This window comes from Malaclemys terrapin, chromosome 19 (assembly GCF_027887155.1).
Source record: "Malaclemys terrapin pileata isolate rMalTer1 chromosome 19, rMalTer1.hap1, whole genome shotgun sequence".
NCBI classification, from domain to species: Eukaryota; Metazoa; Chordata; order Testudines; family Emydidae; genus Malaclemys; species Malaclemys terrapin.
Window position 1 is genome coordinate 14,586,246 of NC_071523.1, and position 19,004 is coordinate 14,605,249.

General features: G+C 49.2%; 1 protein-coding gene across 2 annotated transcripts in view; it reads left to right on the forward strand.

The window, feature by feature from the left end:
* LOC128826236 (tyrosine-protein phosphatase non-receptor type 11-like) overlaps positions 1-19,004 on the forward strand; it is an 82,494-nt gene that overhangs the window by 12,132 nt on the left and 51,358 nt on the right. Inside the window, exon 1 of one of the 2 annotated variants that reach the window (XM_054009433.1) lies at positions 15,617-15,830. The exons of the other annotated variant lie outside the window; for it this stretch is intronic. Within the exon in view, the coding sequence (XP_053865408.1) occupies positions 15,823-15,830 (8 nt within the window). The 5' untranslated portion in view covers positions 15,617-15,822. Of the gene's footprint in view, positions 1-15,616; positions 15,831-19,004 lie in introns of those variants that run through there. 2 annotated transcript variants of the gene reach the window in all.

Here is a 19,004-nt window from a genome sequence, read left to right on the forward strand (position 1 = left end):
CCTTTCTGAACCAGGAACATCCTTTTTTTGTTCAGGGTGGCCTGGTGGGGAGGGCACAGCCTGGGAGCTGGGAGACCTTGTTCCTGGTTCCGGCTCTGCCACTGACTCACTCTGACCTGGGCAAGTCACTTCCCCTCTGTCTCAATTGCTTCATCTGCGAAATGGAGATAGCACTTCCCTTGCCCACGTGGGCGTTGAGTCATGGGGGTGCTGGAGTGATGAACGTCATAGAAGTACCTGTGAAATCCACTGTGGCTCTTCTTTCCTTACCTTACCACCCAGGCTGCACCGCTGCCCTTGAAATACGGCTTGTGTCTAAGCACATGCCCTGCCTTTGCCTGTCTTAGCCTCTCTAAATGGCTCACTGCACGTGATTGAGCACTGCCCTTGGTTCTAACTCAGACGCCATCCCTGCCCTCAGGGACTGGCAGTCTGAGTAGGTACTTACTGTCCAAACATCAGTCCCTGTCCTACCGGGGGTGTGGGGGGAAGTGCCAGTAGGGTGCAATCTTGGTAGGCATGAATCGGATAACTGCGTCATCCTTTCAGTTGCTCTCTGGAACCCAAGACTGATCCCCTGGCTGGAATCGCACTTTTGGGGGCAGGAGTCGGAATGGAAAGTAACTCCCGCAAATCATTTGTTTCAGGAAATGTGCGTAGGATGGAACCTAATCAGATCATGGAGCTGGTCTGTTTGCAGGCTTCCTGCATGAGTCTGAAGGGAAGAAGGAAATTCTTCTTATTAAACCAAACTGGAAATCAGGAACTGGGCTCTTCCTGTATAGGTGTGTGTGTGTGTGTGTGTGTGTGTGTCTTTTTTTGCAAACAGCTCAAACTGCTGCTGCAGACTACGGTGCTCTCCAAAGATCTGCGCTTTGTCTGACCACGGTGACTGAGGGACATGTACAGAAGAGAGATTTAATGTCTCCTCCTGCTTTCCCTGGTGGAAAAGCAGCGAAATCTGGAATAGCAAAACTATTTCATAGCTTCGGCAAGCCTGATGTTAAAATGAAGAGGGCTTTGGGGGAAGGCTGTGGCTAGAATCCTGCTTCTATCAAAATGCTGGCGAAGCTCTCACTGGCTTTGCTGGAAGCCAGGAACAGGCCCGTTGTATAGGAGAACGCTTGCTAGCGGCAGCTGCTGACTACTTGGCCGTTCTTTGAAAATTCCCTTCTCGTTGTTTGGCGGTGGGAGTGGCAGAAAATTGTCAGCTTCTTCTGCCGTTTAAAAATCAGGAAGTAAGCTGGAAATTGTGCACAAGTCTCGCCCATTCCAGTCTTGCCATAGATATTCTGGAGTGAAAATCTCCCAAAGTCTGTACCCCTTTCGCTCCCCCTCCTCTGCAGGAGTTGGTCTCATCTTTCCTATCAAGGGCAATGAAAAGATGGGATCCCGTTTAAAAAGGGTGTCAGTAAGAATGATGATGCATAATCCTGGGCTGCCCAGCGGTGGGATATCCAGCAACCCCTCCAGTGGTTGCATCTATGGATAACCTGCAATCCAAACTTCCCTTTCAGAATTTAGGGGATGACCAAGAACAGCTGGATCTTGGCGTTTTGCTCTGCTGTTTGCTGGGAAGGGTACTTTGTTCGATTACTGTCCATACAGGTGTGGACAATAGAAATATGTAGCTCCCTCTCCCCCTCCATGTTTTTTTACCTCTCCCTCCTGATCCTTGACAGGCAGCATTAGAGCGATATCCAAATGTGTTCCATTTGTTTGCTGTTTGGTCTTTTAAACATTGACATTGTGGGGGGAGGGGGCAGTCAGGAATCTGGTTTTCCCTTAACAGACGGTTATTCTGCGTCTGGAGCGCTGATCCCTTTAGAAGTGAGGATCTAAACTCATCCCTTGGGCAAGTCCATCTGTTCCATGCGGCCCTCCACCATTTGGCCCCCGGTGTGTAATGCAAAGCAAAGGTCAGCAGAAGCTTCTCCGTTTCTTTGGCGATGTTTTGTATTCATTTCCCCGCATGTTTGGGATACAGATTAACTTCCTTGGCCCCTGTCGCTGTTACAGCTTCACGCTGGGAACAGCGGACACCCTGGTAAATGGATTGCGAGGTCACCTGGTGCGGCTGCCGTTCCTGGTAACTCCTGTGCACCCGGGTGAATCACGGCACCGCTCCCCTGCGGATGGTGCTAGCGAGCTTGCTGCAGCAAGGAGCGAGGCACTTAATCTGTCCTGTTGCAGGTTCTTTGGGTTGAAAGCAGCCGTGGGGGTGGGGGCTGGGAAACCCCAGCAGGGTTCTCTAGACAAGCTGCTGGTGGCTGTAACTGACCTGATAGATCAGGTTCAGGCCCATCTCTTAGCAAGCATCTGCTCCCAAGCTTCCTGTGCAGGAAGAGATGGTCAGGGTGCGGTTCCCAGCCTGCTCTTCATCTGCACAACCGTGGCCCCCCCCAACCCCCCCCCCCCCCCGGGAAAAACGAATGCGTGCACCTGTGACTGCTTGCTGACTTTGGGAGGAAGGGTGAGCACATCTGCTCAAGGCTTTAGAGAAGGATGTGAGTGTAACCCTCAGCTGGCACCCTGGGTGGCTGTGGGTGCATAGCACCTTTGGGAATGGCAACGTAGCCCTTTAATTGCAGCGAGCCTGGAGCTACCTAGCGCTTCCCTGTGGTCATGACGATGCATCCCAGGCCCAGTCGGAACGTCCCATGGAATTCTCTTCCTCCTGCTCCAAAAGTACCGGGGGTCTCGCTCACGCATGCCTTGCAGTTCTGGTCCCCCTTCCCCTGCCCCCGGGGAGGGCAGTGCCACGCAATAGCCCACTCTTTACATGCAGGTGCTGGTTGTTTAGACCAGCTTTCCCAAAAGGCCACGGGAAAATTTGCCAGCCTGGGCACAATCTATTCACCCATCATTTACCATGGTGGTTTTTTTTGGGGGGGCGGGGGCGCATGGGAAGGCAGTATGTAGGTGGTTTCCCTTCTCAGGAAAAGGGGTGGGGGAAATGACCTCCGCTTTCTGCCTGTAACTGCAGTGTAGCTCTGTTCCCCTCTAGTGGCTGGCGTATGGGATCGTGCTTTTAAATCCCGAAGCCCTGGGTTCAGTCCCCAGTACCCGCCTAGGGATGTGGTGTTACGGCACACAGAACCTTGTGCCAGGCCAATTGAAGTGGAGCTGCCATGTTGGCTGCTATAATTTGTATTGCCGTAGCCCAGGGGAGGCCAACCTGTGGTTCTGCAGCCACATGCGGCTCTTCAGAAGTTAACATGCGGCTCCTTGTACAGGCGCCAACTCCAGGGCTGGAGCTACAGGCGCCAACTTTCCAATGTGCCCGGGGGGTGCTCACGGCTCAACCCCTGGCTCTGCCCCAGGCCCTGTCCCCACTCCAGCCCTTCCCACCTCCTCCCCATAGCCTGCCATGCCCTTGCTCCTCCCCCCCAGAGCCTCCTGCACGCCACAAAACAGCTGATCGGGAGGTGCAGGGAGGGGCTGTCGGTAGGCAGGAGGTGCTGGGAGCGGGGCGGGGGCTGCTGACGTATTACTGTGGCTCTTTAGCAATGTCCTTTGGTAAATTCTGGCTCCTTCTCAGGCTCAGGTTGGCCACCCCTGACATCGCGCCTCGGAGTCCTAGTCAGAGACCAGAACCCCACTGGGCGAAGGGCTGCGCTTTGGGATTGTTGCACACCCCCTTGTGGCCGGCCTTTAAACCCCTTTCACCCTTGTGGGCTAGTCTGGTCCAGGATCCTTGCTGTGAGCAGCAGAGAGTTTGGCTCTTGTGTCTCGGGATCAGGACAGAAGGCATTCTCTCCATCTTCTAGCAAAGAACAGCCCAGAGCAGCACAGTCCCCTCCCTTTTTGTGGCTTGACGAGAACTGGGGGAGGAGATGGGGGAGTTGCATGAAGTCCCTCTTGAATCCATCCTCTTCCTTCCTGCCGCTGAATCGGAGCCGGCTCCGGCTGCACGATAACAACAAGGTATGGAAATCATCCCCATCTCTGACCTGTCGAAATTCTCTGGCTATTAAATGGGGATTGTGTCATGACTCTCTAACTAGCTGCCTACTAATCTCCTCTGTGCTTTACAGAAGTCTGCACTTAAATAAATTCGGGCTTGCTATAGCCAATGCCAGACCAGCTAGATCTAAAAAGATGTCCTGCTCCCTCCTGGCAGCTTTGACAGACAGATGCTAAAGAAATCTGCCTCCTGCTAGAGTGAAAGGCAGGAGGGTGAGACTGGAGACTGGCTGCTTAGAAGCCAGAGGCAAGGGTGTGGGGAGAGGGTGCTGAAAACTGAGGAATGAGGGGTTCAGACAAGGGGGAATCCCCCCTCCCCCCAACCGTTCCCTTCACATTAAACCTTTCCCAGGAAGGCCCCATTCCAATGGGATTCTGTGTATTCTCTGATTTGGGAGGGGGAGTCAACCTCCCTCCTCAGGGGTAGGAGCTGCAGCCTGGACACCAGTTCCAAATTCATGGCCCTGGGCCTTCTCCCATGGAAGTCAATGGTCAGACTTCTGAGTTACTATAGGACCAGTCTGACTGTTGGCTTGTGTTTTCCTGTAGCCCACCCGGTGCTGCTACGTCTCCTTTCCCCCCTGAGGTGCTTGGATCCAGTGAACTCCGTCTAGTAGAATCCCTGTGATATGGGGCTCAGAAACCAGGAGACACAGACACAAAAACAAACAATCCCCGAACGAATTCCTTCATGATTCTGGAGGGGGCCAGTCTCATGACTGCTGAGTACATGTGAGCTGGCCACCCATATGGGGGGGATCGCACTGGGGGCCTCCGGAGCAAAAGGAATGAGCTGCTTCAGCTTGAGTTCAAGAGCCAGATCTGGCTAGCTTGGGCTGGAACGTCGGCCTGTCCTCTGTGGATTGGGCACGTGGGAGGATGTGGAACAATGGATCGGGCCTGGAGTTGTCCGTCCTGTTGAGCTGGGCGAACCACGGGTGGTTCTTTAATAAACTGAAAGCTCTCTAGTTTCAAGGTAGTTCTGATGGGGGAGCCTGTGTTGCATCTTCTTTAGGGAGCTATAATGGAGGACGTAGCCCCTCCTTCAGCAGACGTTGAATAGGCACGACTGCTGGTTGGTGTCTTGATTTCCAGAATGCTCCATGATTGGCATATGCAGGTGTGCAAAATCAGTACAGCACCTCCTACTGGAGAGGGTCAATGGAGCAGGGGGAAGAGGACCCAACCACAGAAGAGGTTGGGGAGTGACCACAGGCTGTTAGTGTCAGAGGGTGTGAAAGAGATGGGGGGGGCGGGAGAATAATAACAAGACTCACAACGGATCTAAGCATTGTCCATTCCATGTTTGGTAGTTGCCACAGCTGCTGTTGTCCTGGCCCCCTTCCCTAAATATTAGTCTCCTCCCTAAGAAGCGTAACCCGCCCTGCCACTGATGAAATTCTAAATATAACCGTGTTATTTATTTATTTTTTTATCCTCTCCGATTCTTCATGATGCATCTAGGTAAAAAATAACCCTGGCAGCTCTTCAAAGGCGACACGGGCCTGTTACGGGCTATATTTTGCCTTGTCACCCTGCCGAGGCCCAAAATAAACCCATCATTGAATTAGCTCGTCGGGTTGTATAATCCTGAAAGGCGAGCTTGGGCCTGGCAGGAATGCACGTGATCGCCTGGTCTCTGGCAAACAGCAAACGGGGGAAGGTGTCCTGGGGGCGGGATGTGGCAGGAATCCCCTCGCCTTCTTTTCCCTCTAGTGCCGAGGTGGAGGGAGCTTGGGCTCCATTGCTTAGTACCGCCTTGCCTGGTCCCTGGGTGTAGGTAGCGGCTGTGTCAAACTGCCTTCATCTTCCAGTGTCTGCTCCTGCCCTGGTTTTTTAAATCTCGTTAGCTGGGCTTCAGATGTGTGGCTGTAACTGAGAGAAGGGCCTCTTTAAGAATGCCACCTCCTTGCCTGATAGGTCTGCCCCTTGGGGTAACCCTGTTTAGCTGGGTAGCGCTACAGGGCGGTGGGTTGAATTCCTTTTGCTGTTGCCAAACAGATGGCCAACTCCTGGCCACGAGATCCCCGTTACTCCGTGGGTGGGTGGGGAAGAGGGGGTTATGAGTCAGAAAACAGTACAACTTCAGTTTATTTGTCCGAGTACAGGCTGAGGGGTATGACTATGCTACAGTTGTAAGTCAACCTATGTTAGGTCAACTTACAGCCACCGCAGTAACTACTTCAGTGGTGCATGATCCTGCTACCTTCCTTCTGTCGGTGGGGTGTGTTCTCCTCCTCTGGAGCCGTGACATTGACAAGACAACCCACGTAAGTACCGCAGTGTCTACACCAGGGCTCGGCAACCTTTCAGAAGTGCTGTGCCAAGTCTTCATTTATTCACTCTGATTTAAGGTTTCGCGTGCCAGCAATACATTTTAAGGTTTTTAGAAGGTCTCTTTCTCTAAGTCTATAATATAGAACTAAACTATTGTTATATGTAAAGTAAACAAGGCTTTTAAAATGTTTAAGAAGCTTCATTTAAAACTTAAAATGCAGAGCCCCCCAGACCAGTGGCCAGGACCCGGACAGTGTGAGTGCCACTGAAACTCCGCTCGCGTGCCGCCTTCGGCACATGTGCCATAGGTTGCCTACCCCATGTCTACACTGACACTGCGTCTCCTTAGCTACACTGACGTCAGCCCTACACCTCTCATGGCTTAAATTGTCTCCTAAATGCCAGAGGTTCCCTGTCCTTTAAGGAGGGGTGTCCGTGTCGCTTCCATGTGGATGTCCTGCTGTGTCTCCTTGGAATGCTGCATTTGCAACTAGAAAACTCCTCTGAAGTAGCAGATCTCCTTTAGCACAGTAACTATGCCGACAGCTCCCTGTTCCTGCGTCCCCTAAAGCAATGGGATCTGTGGGCTATGTCCAGGGAGTGTTGTATTTTGATAAAGAAGTGTCTGAGTAAAGGCCTAGCAAAGGTTTGGGCTCCTCTCTTGACGATAGCAATAGCTGTTCTTGCTCAAGTTGGTTTGTGTGAATTTATTACTGAGGGAGCGGTGCTGGATTGCTAGCCCTGAAGAAAGAGCTTCTGTCTGCTCCCTTGAACTGGCAGAGCACGGACAGGGTCACTGACCAACCAACCTGCCTGATGCCTGGCCTGAAGGGGCTGCCGCTGTGGAGTGAGAAGGTATGTTGGGTCCTCCAGGGTCCATCCAGCCCTTGGCCTCTCTGCTGAGATGGAAACCTCCGTTGCCCATTTAGTGATGCTCTGTACCGCTGGAGCAGCGCAAAGAGGACTATGGGATCTGTCGAGGTGTCTGACGCTCCTTTGGGCAGGTGTCCGTATCTTTTGAGGGTTTGTCAACTGCCATTCAGACAGCCATGTATGCTGGCCACCTCTGCTCGGCCATGCATGAGTGGGCAGGGAACCCAGAGGAAGCCGAAGAGTTGGTTGGGGTGCATTGTGAGACACAGTGGGGAAGACAGAGGGACTAATTGAGTGGTGGGAACTGCTCGATTCATGACTCCATGACCGATGATTTGTTTTGCTGCCACTGTCTTTTTACAGAGCCTCCTTGTCTCCCCAACCTGCTCAGAGCAGCCCATCACTCTTTCACATGGGACTCTATTGTTTTAGTATTGCAGTAGCACCTGTGAGCCTGTCACAGACCCCATTATGCTAGGGGCTGGGCAAACACATGAATACAAATTCCATCTTGTGGCCTCCTAGGCCTTTGTCACTCCCTAGATGCTCAATGGTGTCCCGACATCCTTTGCTCCCCCCACACTTGTATTCTCACCTTTCAAAGTGAGTTCACCTCTCTGTCTACCTCACAGGAGTCGTGGACATAAGTGAGTCTTTGGGGCGAGTTATTCTAATAGCCTCTCTCTATAGTTTTGCTAGCATGTGACTTGTCAGAATGTTTGTGGTTTTACAGATGCTTCGTTAACGTTTCACTTGTAGGAAGAAGCTGCTTGTGGGCAGCTCAGTGAAGTTTAAAACTTTCTAACCACCAGATGGAGCAAAGGAACTTTAAAAAAAAAAAACAAAAAAAAAACCAAAACCCATCATCAACGTTTTGGCTAAGGACCTCCAAAGGATGCCAGCTCTGAGCCATTGAGTAGGTGTTTCAGCCAGGCAGCTAAAGCAGTGTTCCTGCAAGACTTTTCCCTGTTCCTCGCTCCTTGCGATCTAGTGCTCTTAAATTGTCTGAACTGGTTGCTCAAAGAGAGTCCTGTAGGAGCTGAAGACTGGCTGCAGTTTGGTGAGCTGTCGGTATGTGCTTTGGGAGCTTCCCTCAAATCCCAGCCTTCTATAGGACATTCGCTGTTCCAGCCCCAGCCTCGTGGAATCTCTCTAGACATCAGTTCTGAATAGTGTGGGGTGATCTTGCAGTGCTCAGAGAGCCATTTGTTAACTAAACTGAGCCAACCAAGCTAATTTCATGTCTGCCCCCAAGCCAGGCTCTCACTAACCAAGCCAGGCTCTCACTAACCCAAAGGGTCGTTCGTGCTTGTTGCTACTACAGCTAAAAGCAGCTTCACTCCTAGCTCTGACATCCTGAATTCAGTAACTATTCAGATTTGGTAAGTGGAAACACAACCTACCAGAACTTCAGAAAGTTCCACCTTCATGTGCGTTTCTTAATCTCTTGCGTCGGCAGAACTTGGTTGGAAAGCTGGCAAGGATGGGGCCCTTTCTTGTGGGCTTCTAGTAATTGTGGCCCTGTCCATGCAGAGACTAAAATAATGAAAGCAGGAGTTAAATGAATTTCTCAAACTTTGAAGTTTCAGGTTGGCTCTTGATAAGGTTGGACATAAGACGCATAATGAGGAACTGGAATTTTTCTCCCCCCAAATATTGCTGTGTAGAGCTGGCCTTTTGGTTTTGCCCATTGGAGTTGTTTGCAGTACCTGGATTTGGGTTTGAAACACCTCTGAGTAGGGAGGATGCGGGGGACATGTACTGGTCTAGGCCTCTCCAGTTATTTCAACTTAATCCAAAGGGCTAGTTTTTGCATCTGCATAAAGTTAACTCCCCCTTGCAAGATTAATTCTTGAGGAAAAGCCCTGTCTCTTGGCTGCAATCTCTGCTTTGTGCATTTATAATTCCAGCATCCGGACTTTTGGCAGGATCTCATTGAGAGGAGAAAGGGCGAAGTGGGGGCAAATATGCTTTTTTTCCCCCCTCTCCCCTGTGTGCTGCATACAATGTGTAGATCGGCAGCTGTTGGTGCCTTCTTTATCCATCCTGCCTCACCCCAGTGTGAAATAGACCAGGAGATGCTCACAGAACTCATGTTTTGGGGGTAGGGAATGTGGCTGGGTGGGGCAATTGCTGGCACTTTGTGGTTTTTATTGGTCTTCTAAAAGAGCAGGGACTTGTGCTACTTAAAAATGCTGTGCAGCTCTGGTTGCATAAGCTCTGGTATAAAAAGGGAGGGTATCTGGGAAAAGAACAGGAAATTTCCTAATCCTGTTGCTGCCTGTTCCTTGTGATCACTCAGTCCCCAATCCTGCAGAGTTTTCCAACTGGGCTACGTGCCAACTTGCACCAAAATAGCTAAATGGTTTGAGAGTCACTTTGGTTGCTTCATTGCAGATCTGATTGTGGACATTTGCACTGAAATAACTAAATCAGTTTTGATTCTCTGTTTTTGTTATTTCGAAGCAAGTTTGCATGCGGACAAGCCCTTACACAAGTGTGCAGTCCCATCAACATTAAGTTCATGCATCTGTCTCTGCGGGATCGGCCTTGCTGTCCTTTCTCTTTGTCATTTGGGCTACCAGCATTGAAGTTTGGTTTGGGTAATGTGCTTATCTAGCATGGAAGCACACAGCAATTTCCTCTCCTCCACCTCCTGTTGAGCTTAAACAAATATTGACTACAGGAGAAAGTTCTCGCTGCAGTTGTTCCGAAGTTCTGAGGCTCATGTGGGAAGATTTCTGGCAAGTGCCTAAGGAAAAAACATTTTCTATAGCATTCGGAACATAATTTATCCTTAAGCTCTTCCTCCACTGCTGTCTTCCCCCGCCCCTCATCCCCTCGTGCCCAACCCCGGTGGGTTTTTTGTTTGTGTGGTTTTGTTTTGGGGTTTTTTTTGGCTGGCATTTCTTTTCTATAAAATACAGATTGAGATTTTTTGAAGTGTAATGTAAGGGAGTTAAGCATCCAACTCTCCTTGACCTCCAATGGGATTTGGGCACCTAAGTCATTAGGCTCAGAGAAAGTGTGTCTGTCTCTAATGGAATACTGGTAACCACTCCATAGCTAAGTTTGGAAGCCAGTTTCTATTGTAAGACTTTTATTTTTTACTGTTATTGATCCACCCTCTAAAATCCACAAACAAAGGATTATCTGCCTAAAAAGAGAGAGGTTAGATCTCAGACAAAAGGGGCAGAGTTAAGGTCGTTTGAGGTTCCTTGACTGAGTTTCATAATTTAAAATGTTTAGGTTCCTTGTAAGTTTACCTCTAACTCTGAACTTCATGGCTTTACAATGGGCTTTTTCCCTGTGCTATAATTTGTGGGTGTATAAAACCTATACCCAAAACGTGGTGTGGGTGTGTAAACACACATTAGTCTGTCTCAGTCATAGCAAGAAGGAAAATGCAAGTCCAGCGGAGTCCTATTTCAGCCCAGGATGTAACCTACTTTTTTTCTTTCCAGTATCATCACAGCTGCTATCTTGTACATCTACTATCTCTGACCATTAACTGGCAGCGCTATCTGCCCATACACGGCATTGAGCCGAGAGGAAAAGTGCTTGAGTGTCAAATAGGAAATTGGTCTCTATTTTAAAGCACAGGTTTGCACGGAAGCGTTGGTAGTAAACAAAGGAAAGTCATGTTCTGGCTGTAAAGTTGCTGATGCAGTTAATTGCTGGAGAGGCAGGGTTTTGAGTCTCCCTTGGCACAGCAGAGCTCGCTTGGTTGCTGTATTCACTCTTGGAATGATTGTGGGGAGGGAGGGTGGGTTTCCCACCCCTCCCAACTCTTCATAAATTGTATTTAATGACTTGTGTGCTGTTGGGTTGCAGGCGGCAGAGCTGATCTCAGTGGAGTACCTCCGTCTTGTATGTGTATCTTAAGGTACAGGAGAAGATAACATGCCAGCCTCAAGCACCACCCTCCAGCAAGGGGGAGGCGAGGTCCTCTGGACCTTCTCTTTTCTAGGGAGAGCTCACCCTCTTCCCCCATACGGCATTGACTGTATAATAAAACTGCATGGGGGGGGGGGGGGAAGACACAAATGTCTGGGGAAGAACGGGGATTGAAACCTCATGGATCCATAAGTAACATGCAGATGTTTGTATGGTCCTATTCTCTTCTATTTGTGAGCAATGCCCTGGCCTATGAAGCATGAGGTGCTGGCCGCTGTCCGTCAGGCGAGCTGGTCAAGATGGACCATGGGCCTGATGCCATGGGGCAGTTCCTATGTTTCCATTGCAGTGTTGCCAACTCTAGAGGGTTTTGTTGAGTTCCATGATGCTTGGGGATTTAAGGTCAACCCCAAACAACTCCTAGAATCCTGTCATTGTGAGAATATTAATATTTCTAGCCTTTATGGTTGTGGAGAAAATCTGGAAAATGTCTCGCGCACACGCACCCCGGCTCAAACCGAAGGCAAACAAAAAGAACTCCGGTTTTAAATCACGATTTTTAGGGGAGCTTACTCTTGACTTGTTTTAAATGCTCGGGCTTGGCAGTGCTGCTCCTGGGCTCTCTGCAAAGGTACTTGTGGAAAGGCCTGGGAATCCTGAAGGCAGTGAGAGGGGTGGCTCCTCCAGAGTTTGTCGTGAGATACGGAAAGGTTTGTCTTTTTGAAATATTTCAGTCATCCAGGCAGGGAGCAAACTCCATTTTATGTGATGGAGGTGACCAATCACGTGGATGCAAACGACTAGTCAACGCCAGCAGTTTGGGTGAAATTCACCCTGGTGTAGAGGTCCCATCCAAAGTGTATATACCACTTAATCCCCACTAAAGCCACTGGGAATTAAGAGACTTAAGTGGTGCATAGACATTGTGTGGGCTGTCTGCAGAGGCGTGCTTTGCCCTTTCTGCACAGTCCAGGGTCTGTAGATGCTCCTTGGCGAAAGGAACAAAGACATGGAACGAAAATCGGGATAGAGGCACAGACAGCTTGCGACCAGGAAAAAGGGCTAAAATCATAATGAATATTGGGCCTCATTCTGGTCTCCCTTATGTGGGTATGAATCAGGGGTAACGCTTTGGGCACTACTGGAGATACACTGGTACAAAACTAGCATAAGTAGGAGCAGCCTCGGCCCATTGTTCATGAAGGGATAGCTCAAGCGGCCGAAGAGTGGGCGGAGAACTACAGGGGGCAGTCAGTGCTCTGCTGCCGGTTAGCCTTACCTGCTCCGGTGGTGTTAGCTCATGTTTCTGCCATTCTTTCTATGCGTCTGGCAGCACAAATTCCCTTTGCTGAAAAGTACCTGTCTGGCCTTCTGCGGTGTAATGACGGGTTATTCGTGTAATTGCTGCACGTTCAGGGGTAACCCTGAATTTACCAAGTTTGGACACTTTGTAGACTCTGACTATTTTGCTTGAATCAGACGCCGAATGTGCTTAGTCCGAGCTTTGGAAGATTCTCTGACAGGAGACTTCCTTTTGTGTAAAAGCGCCTTGTTTCGGAATGACGAAACATCAGCAAAAGTCCCCACCAGGTCTGATGATGGCACAAACCTGCCCTTTGTTCTGGCCCAGGCATGGTACAGGTGGGTGGCTGCTGGATAGTTCGGTTGGCGTTTGGCACAACCACGCTCTGGCATGTAGGGAAGGCAGGGGTTACAGGGTGAGGGGGGAAACGTGAAGGCTGATCTACTGTCAGGGGTAGCCCATGCGATCTGCTATAACAGAGAGTTCCCGAGCTGTGGGCTGGTGATCTCTGAATCTAAAGTCCCTGAGTGCTGCCTCCTCTATTTTGATTCCCGCTGAGAGGGGGAGATGGAATGAGCGGACAGCGTGACTAGCCGGGCTGGTGGCAGACGACAATTCCATTTCACGAAGAGTTCTGAGATTTCAGCACATTTCCATTCCAGTGCAGAATGAAACCAAAACTTTTCTGTGTGGGGGGGTTTGTGAAAACTTGAGACAGATGCTCACCCATGCTGCAATAGCCAGCAGCCCAGTGCTTAGAGTGTTCACCTGGGGTATTAGAGACTGCTCCAAGCCCCTGCCCTTCCCACATCAGACCAGGTACTTGAACCTGGATTTCCCATATCCCAGTTGAGTGGTCTAACCGCTGGGCTATTGGCTATTCGGGGGTGGGTCTCCCTTGTTCTCATTTTGAGCTGAAGTTCCATCCTGGACCTGAGACGTTCCCAACCAAAGCTTTAGCAATAACGGTATGTTTTCACTGTAAGTCCCAGTTTCAACGAATCTGCATTTCACAGAAAGAGAACCACCCCCCACACACCTTTCTCAACATTTCTGACCAGCTGTAGTGATTAGGGTAGGGAGTCCTGGAATCTATTCCCAGCCCTGTCACTGACTCCCTGTGAGGCACATCCCCTCTTTTGTGCCTCAGTTTCCCAAAACGTAAAATGAGAAAGCAACCTTCTTTTGTGAAGTGCTTGGAGTTCCTCTGCTGAAAAGGGCCTCGAAGGGATCTCCTGTCTGCATGGCATACTAAGCCCAGACCTATAGGACCTGGGTTTATGGACTTGGTGTTCCAAGCCCACGCTTTAGCATCCGCACTGCATTGTAAAACCTGGGTTTACAATGGCTGGCCTTGGGTCTCTCACATCCATACCGCTCAGACTTTCTGACGCAGATCTGCAGTAGAAGCTATGTCCACCCTACAGAATGACACGACTTGGACCCAAGCCCCAGTGGGACTCATCTCCACCAACAGGGTCCTAGGACCTGGGTCCTGAGCGCTTGGTGACCCAAATCAGACAGATTTGAGTGTGGACAGAAGTGGGGGCTGGGCTTAAGTCTGTGGGGTTTGGGGTCCGATTCCAATCGTCCCGCCCGAAAGTCATCCCTGAGTCTAACGCCACATGCAGGCAAAGTTTCATTCTGTCCATCCCTTCTCCCCTCCGTTCTGATGACCCAGGCTGTTTGAGTTAAGGTTGCTCCTCAGGCTGCAAAGGGCGGTTTCCATGCCAAGCGCTGTTGGCCAGACGCACCGTGCAGGAACCCGACTCCAATCCACGTCCGATCTCTCCCCATCTGAGCTGATCGTGTGTGTAACCCCCCTCCACCCCCTGCTGCAGGGCATTTCCCAGCTTATCCACACCCTTCTTGGAAGCCCTCGCTCCATGCCGGAGAGCTGTTCTGTGGTTAGGATACTGCTGCCCTCTAATCCCTCCTATGCCTTGCCTGCTCTGTTGGCACATTAAAGGCTTGCCACAGAGCGACCATAATTGCGCTAAGTGTCTGTTGGGTAATGGACTAAACACTCGCACATGCGGAGGCTGCCACATGCCTGGATATTTAATACCCTGATTGATGTATATTTAGCCGTCCTCCAACCCTGCGTTCCAGGGCGGCTCGTTTTCCTTCACTGTGTCAACCCTTGGGGTGGAGGAGATGAACAATGGGGGCAGGGCTTTGTCCTTTGCCAGCTGTCTCGCTTGTCGGCAATTTAATTCTCCCATCGCATCGCTGTCAGTGGCTCTGAATCCATTGATGCGTTGCTGGGACTGCCAACCGGTGGCCAGGTGCCTGGGGGGAGGTCTGGGTGTTTCGCTTCTTTGGCAGGATCGTGCCCTGCTCGCTACTTGGTCAAAATAGGAATTACCCTGGTGCCTACGCAGTTACTCTGATTAGAAGCGGCTGCCCAGGCCTGGTTGGAGCCAGCCAGCCTTGTGTTGTGCCTGTTTTGACTGCAGTTCAGTCCTGCAGCAAGAATTTTAAAGGGACCAAAATTCTTGCTTGGCTAATCTCTCAGCAGCCAGCCTCTCTTTGCACCAGCCCTCCACCTGCCTCGTAGGGTTATAGCACTTAAAAAGGGAGCTTTGCGGTGTCAGCCCATGAGCAAGAGTCCTATATAGTTCGGGAGAGACGGAAGCAGCCGGGTTGTGGCTCTGTGGATTGTAGGAGCCCAGTGAAGCCCCCTTTTGTGTCTAAACGCACAGTAAGAGGCGCTCGCTGCTCCAAACAGCTGCAGTGTAAGAGGACAAGGCAGACAAAGGAAGGATTATTATCTTTGTTTTACAGATGGGGGCATGGGGTCGCAGAGGGAGCGGCTCTCCCGATGCCCCGCAGGGAGTCTCTGGCACAGGCAGGAAGTAAATCCAGGTTCCCTAAGTCCTGGCACAAGTGCTTGAATCACAAGCCCATCTTTCCTCTCCATTGCCTGTCCTGTATGAGTTTTGCTGGTTCTTTTGAACCTACCCTGTCGGGTCCCCTAGCAGGAGCGGAATCGCTGTTGAATTCTGTAGCCCCGGCTCTATAAAGGAGAAGAGAGGAGGGTACACTGGGAAATTCCATCCTGATGCAGGAGTTGCACACTCCACGTTTGGCCGGGAGGCTGCTCATCGATTGCCCTTGAACTAGACAGATAAGTGTTGTTTGTGGTGTTCACACCCTCCCGCCCCTTCTAAACATTACGTTCACAGCTGCCAGCTCTGCGCTGATAAGAGAATGAGATGACTTCCTTTTCTTCTCTCCACCCCCTCTCCTGTCCAGAATAAGCTGAGTGGTGGTTGGTTTTTAGTAAATAACTTCAGCTGTCCCCTCTTCATTCGAAACTGCTCCAGTTCTGTCACCTTGGCCAAACCTCTAGTATCCTCAGAGGCTGGCGCTCTATTGAACAGCAAACTCTACTGAACAGTCCCACCTCTGGTGCCTTACAACCCTGCCTCCGCTCTGAGCTGCCCTGTGGTTTGTGGACTAAGGACTTCATACGCTCCTGGGGCTGGCGAGCCTTGACCGCTATGGTGAGGTAGGAGAATGGCTCTCTGCATCTGTAGCGTCTGTGTTTCAACAAAGAAGATGCTCTTGAGTCAGAGCAAAGCAAAAGGGAGAAGACCGTATAAATTATATGTAGCTCAGATCCTATAATCTCTTCCACTTGTGCAAATGGACCAGCAGTTAGCATGGTGTGTGCACTGTTGCAATGCAAATAATTACTATTGTCCGTGAGCAGGTCCTCGTTTCCTTGGAGGTATAAGATTTCTGCAGTGGAAACGGGGTGTCAGATGCTTGGCTTTCCCTGTGTGTGTTTTTTTTTTTTTTTTTTTTTTTTTTTTTTACTAGTGTTTAGGAAAGTGCGTGAACAACTTTATTTGAATGATTAGCACAGATGGGGTGCATGGTGCTGTATGCCAGTGGCTCTCAACCTTTCCAGATAACTGTCCCCTTTCCAGGAGTCTGATTTGTCCTGTGTACCCCCAAGTTTCATCTCACTTAAAAACTACTTGCTTACAAAATCAGACCTAAAAATACAAAAGTGTCAGCCACACTAGTACTGAAAAATTGCCCCTTTCTCATTTTTACGATATAATTATAAAATTAATCAATGGAATATTAATATTGTACTTACATTTCCATATATAGTATATAGAGCTGTAAAAACAAGTCATTGTCTGTATGAAATTGTAGTTTGGACTGACTTCGGTAGTGCTTTCTATGGAGCCTGTTGTAAAACTAGGCAAATATCTAGATGAGTTGATGTCCCCCCTGGAAGCCCCCTGTGTAGCCCCACTGGTACACATACCCCGGGTTGAGAACCACTGGTGTACAGCATGTGGGAGAGGTGGTCCCTGCCCTGAGGCACTTGCGGTGTGTGTGATCTAACATGTATGTAATGGCATATGTATTATTACTTTGTAGCAATATTGCATTTATTGTGCCTTTGTTTAGAACACTTAGCCATGCACTGTAGTCAAGTTTCATTTTCTTTAATGATGACCCACAGTGCCTGTGTATGGGCTTTGCTGCTTCAAAGGGCTGAATGTGTATGACTGAATTTTTCAAATACTCATAACATGCATCAGAAGAAACTCGAGTCCTCACAAGGGCAGTTTAGAAAAAAGTTAGTTGAGACCCAAAGCAACTTAAACTGTGAAAGCCGCTGCGAGTGAACGAAATCGAATGGAAAGGGGAAAACTCTCTCCATCAGAGAGTGGATGAAGTGTGTGTATCAAGTCTATACTATGCTCTCTAAATTTACTTGGGGGAGAGGTGGGCTGGGATAAGAAATTTGAGTGTTCCTGAAGCCACACTTTGAATCTGCTAAATGCAGCCGGATCGTTGTGAAATTGAGCTTTTCAGGCATAGACCCTCGCCTCAGAACAGAACACTGAGCATGCTTAGATTTTACTCCAAAATTACTGGTATGATCTGGGTGTGGATGGATTAGAACCCTCTCTTTAGAGGTCTGGACTGTGCTTACTTTTCAGGAAGTTAACCTGCTGTCCATTCTACCATAAGAGCGACCCAAGGTTCTCATTAGCTCATCCTAAAATCGATTGTTTAGTGCCTTGCGAAAGCCACTTCGTTCCCTCTCACCACCTGCCTCCCAGAGTCTCGGCTCCTACCTTGAAGCAGAATGCAGCATTGGGTCATAGCAAAGCAGCTAAACCAATAACTCGCTGCTCCACGATGGGACGTGTCACTCAGGTGGCAACCAAGCAGTTTCGTAGGTGGCTGGTGACACACTTTTTTTTTTTAATGCCCCAACTTTCTGCCAGGTGTGTACACAACTTAATTACAATGGGAACAAGAGCATCTGTAACATACAGGCTGGTAAATATCCCAATAATTAAATGAGATGCTTGATTTAGTCTCTCAGCTGTGTAGTTCCACCTTAGCTTGATATGGAAATGCAGTTCTATTGGGGATATGAAGTTTACTTGGTGTATAATGTAATACAATATAATAATACAGAAACTTGCAGATTGGAGAGTTGATGGGTTTTATTTGGCCAGTAATTTTGAATATCTAATTTTAAATTACAAAATACTTGTGGACAACTTGCAAACAGGAAGAGGTAAACGTTATCAGCTAAATTATTCCCTCAGCTTTTTTTATGGGGGGTTGATCACTTTAAAGTGGCTTTGAGGATTTAGTTGCCCCTCCATTAATTTTAAAGGATGATGGGTCTAAATCCTCTAGGCTGCTTTGAAATCTCCGCTGTAATTCTTTTCCTACTAATACGGTGGCGTATGATGCTACGCTGTTCTACTGACATACAATGTTCTTTTATACATTTGGGCTGGGCTACATTAGACCAGTTTCTCCCCTTCATAGGGGACCCCGTCTAGAGTCAAACAAAGCCATGGCTTCTTCCTATGATCTGTCCGAAACTCCCTTGGGTTGAGCTTTTTTCCCTCTTGCTTTTTTGCTCCTGTCGGTCACGGTCTATCCATTGCACAATTGACATACAAAGTCTGGACTGTAGTCAAGAAAGGCTGCTTGCTAGGTGGTATGCAGTGTGCAAGTCATCTAAGTTCTGAAATCCATCCTTAAAACACATTTAATGCAGGAAGCCTGTAGTCTCCCTAGTTCACATATTGCCTATAGAGGTCCAGGCTTTCTGTGTGTTGGGTGAAGAGAGGAAGGAAGCAAGGTATCAAAATCCCGGTATGAATCTGACATCTTTTTCCACTTGCAAAACTTGTCTACAAATAGACACCTGGCTCGCCATCCACTTATATGCCTCTCGATCTATTTGTCTTGGGTATTTACATTACACTTGAACTAAGCACCTCAGTCCTTGTTTTTTCTCCCACAACAGCCCTATGAGGCAGGGAATTGCTATTATTAACTGGGGCAAGTCACTTCTAGTCTGTCTGAAGTCACAGCAGGGAGCCTGTGTCAGAACAAGGGAACAAACCCAGGTCTCCCATGCCTCCAAGCTATCACCATAACAACGGACCTATCCTTCCTCTCCTAGGTCACTTTCCATCCATCTTTGCACGTAGCCGTGCGGTGCTTGGGAACACCGGCATGGATAAGAACCTGGGTTCACGTTAAAAATATCTGCTTTGTATGCTAACTAGCTAAATGGATGGAGTGGGCTACATTGTGTCTGGCAGGGGAGAAATAAGATGCACGTTCTTAAAGCAGTGTCCTTTAAAGAGAGAGAGAGAGACACACACACACACACACTTCT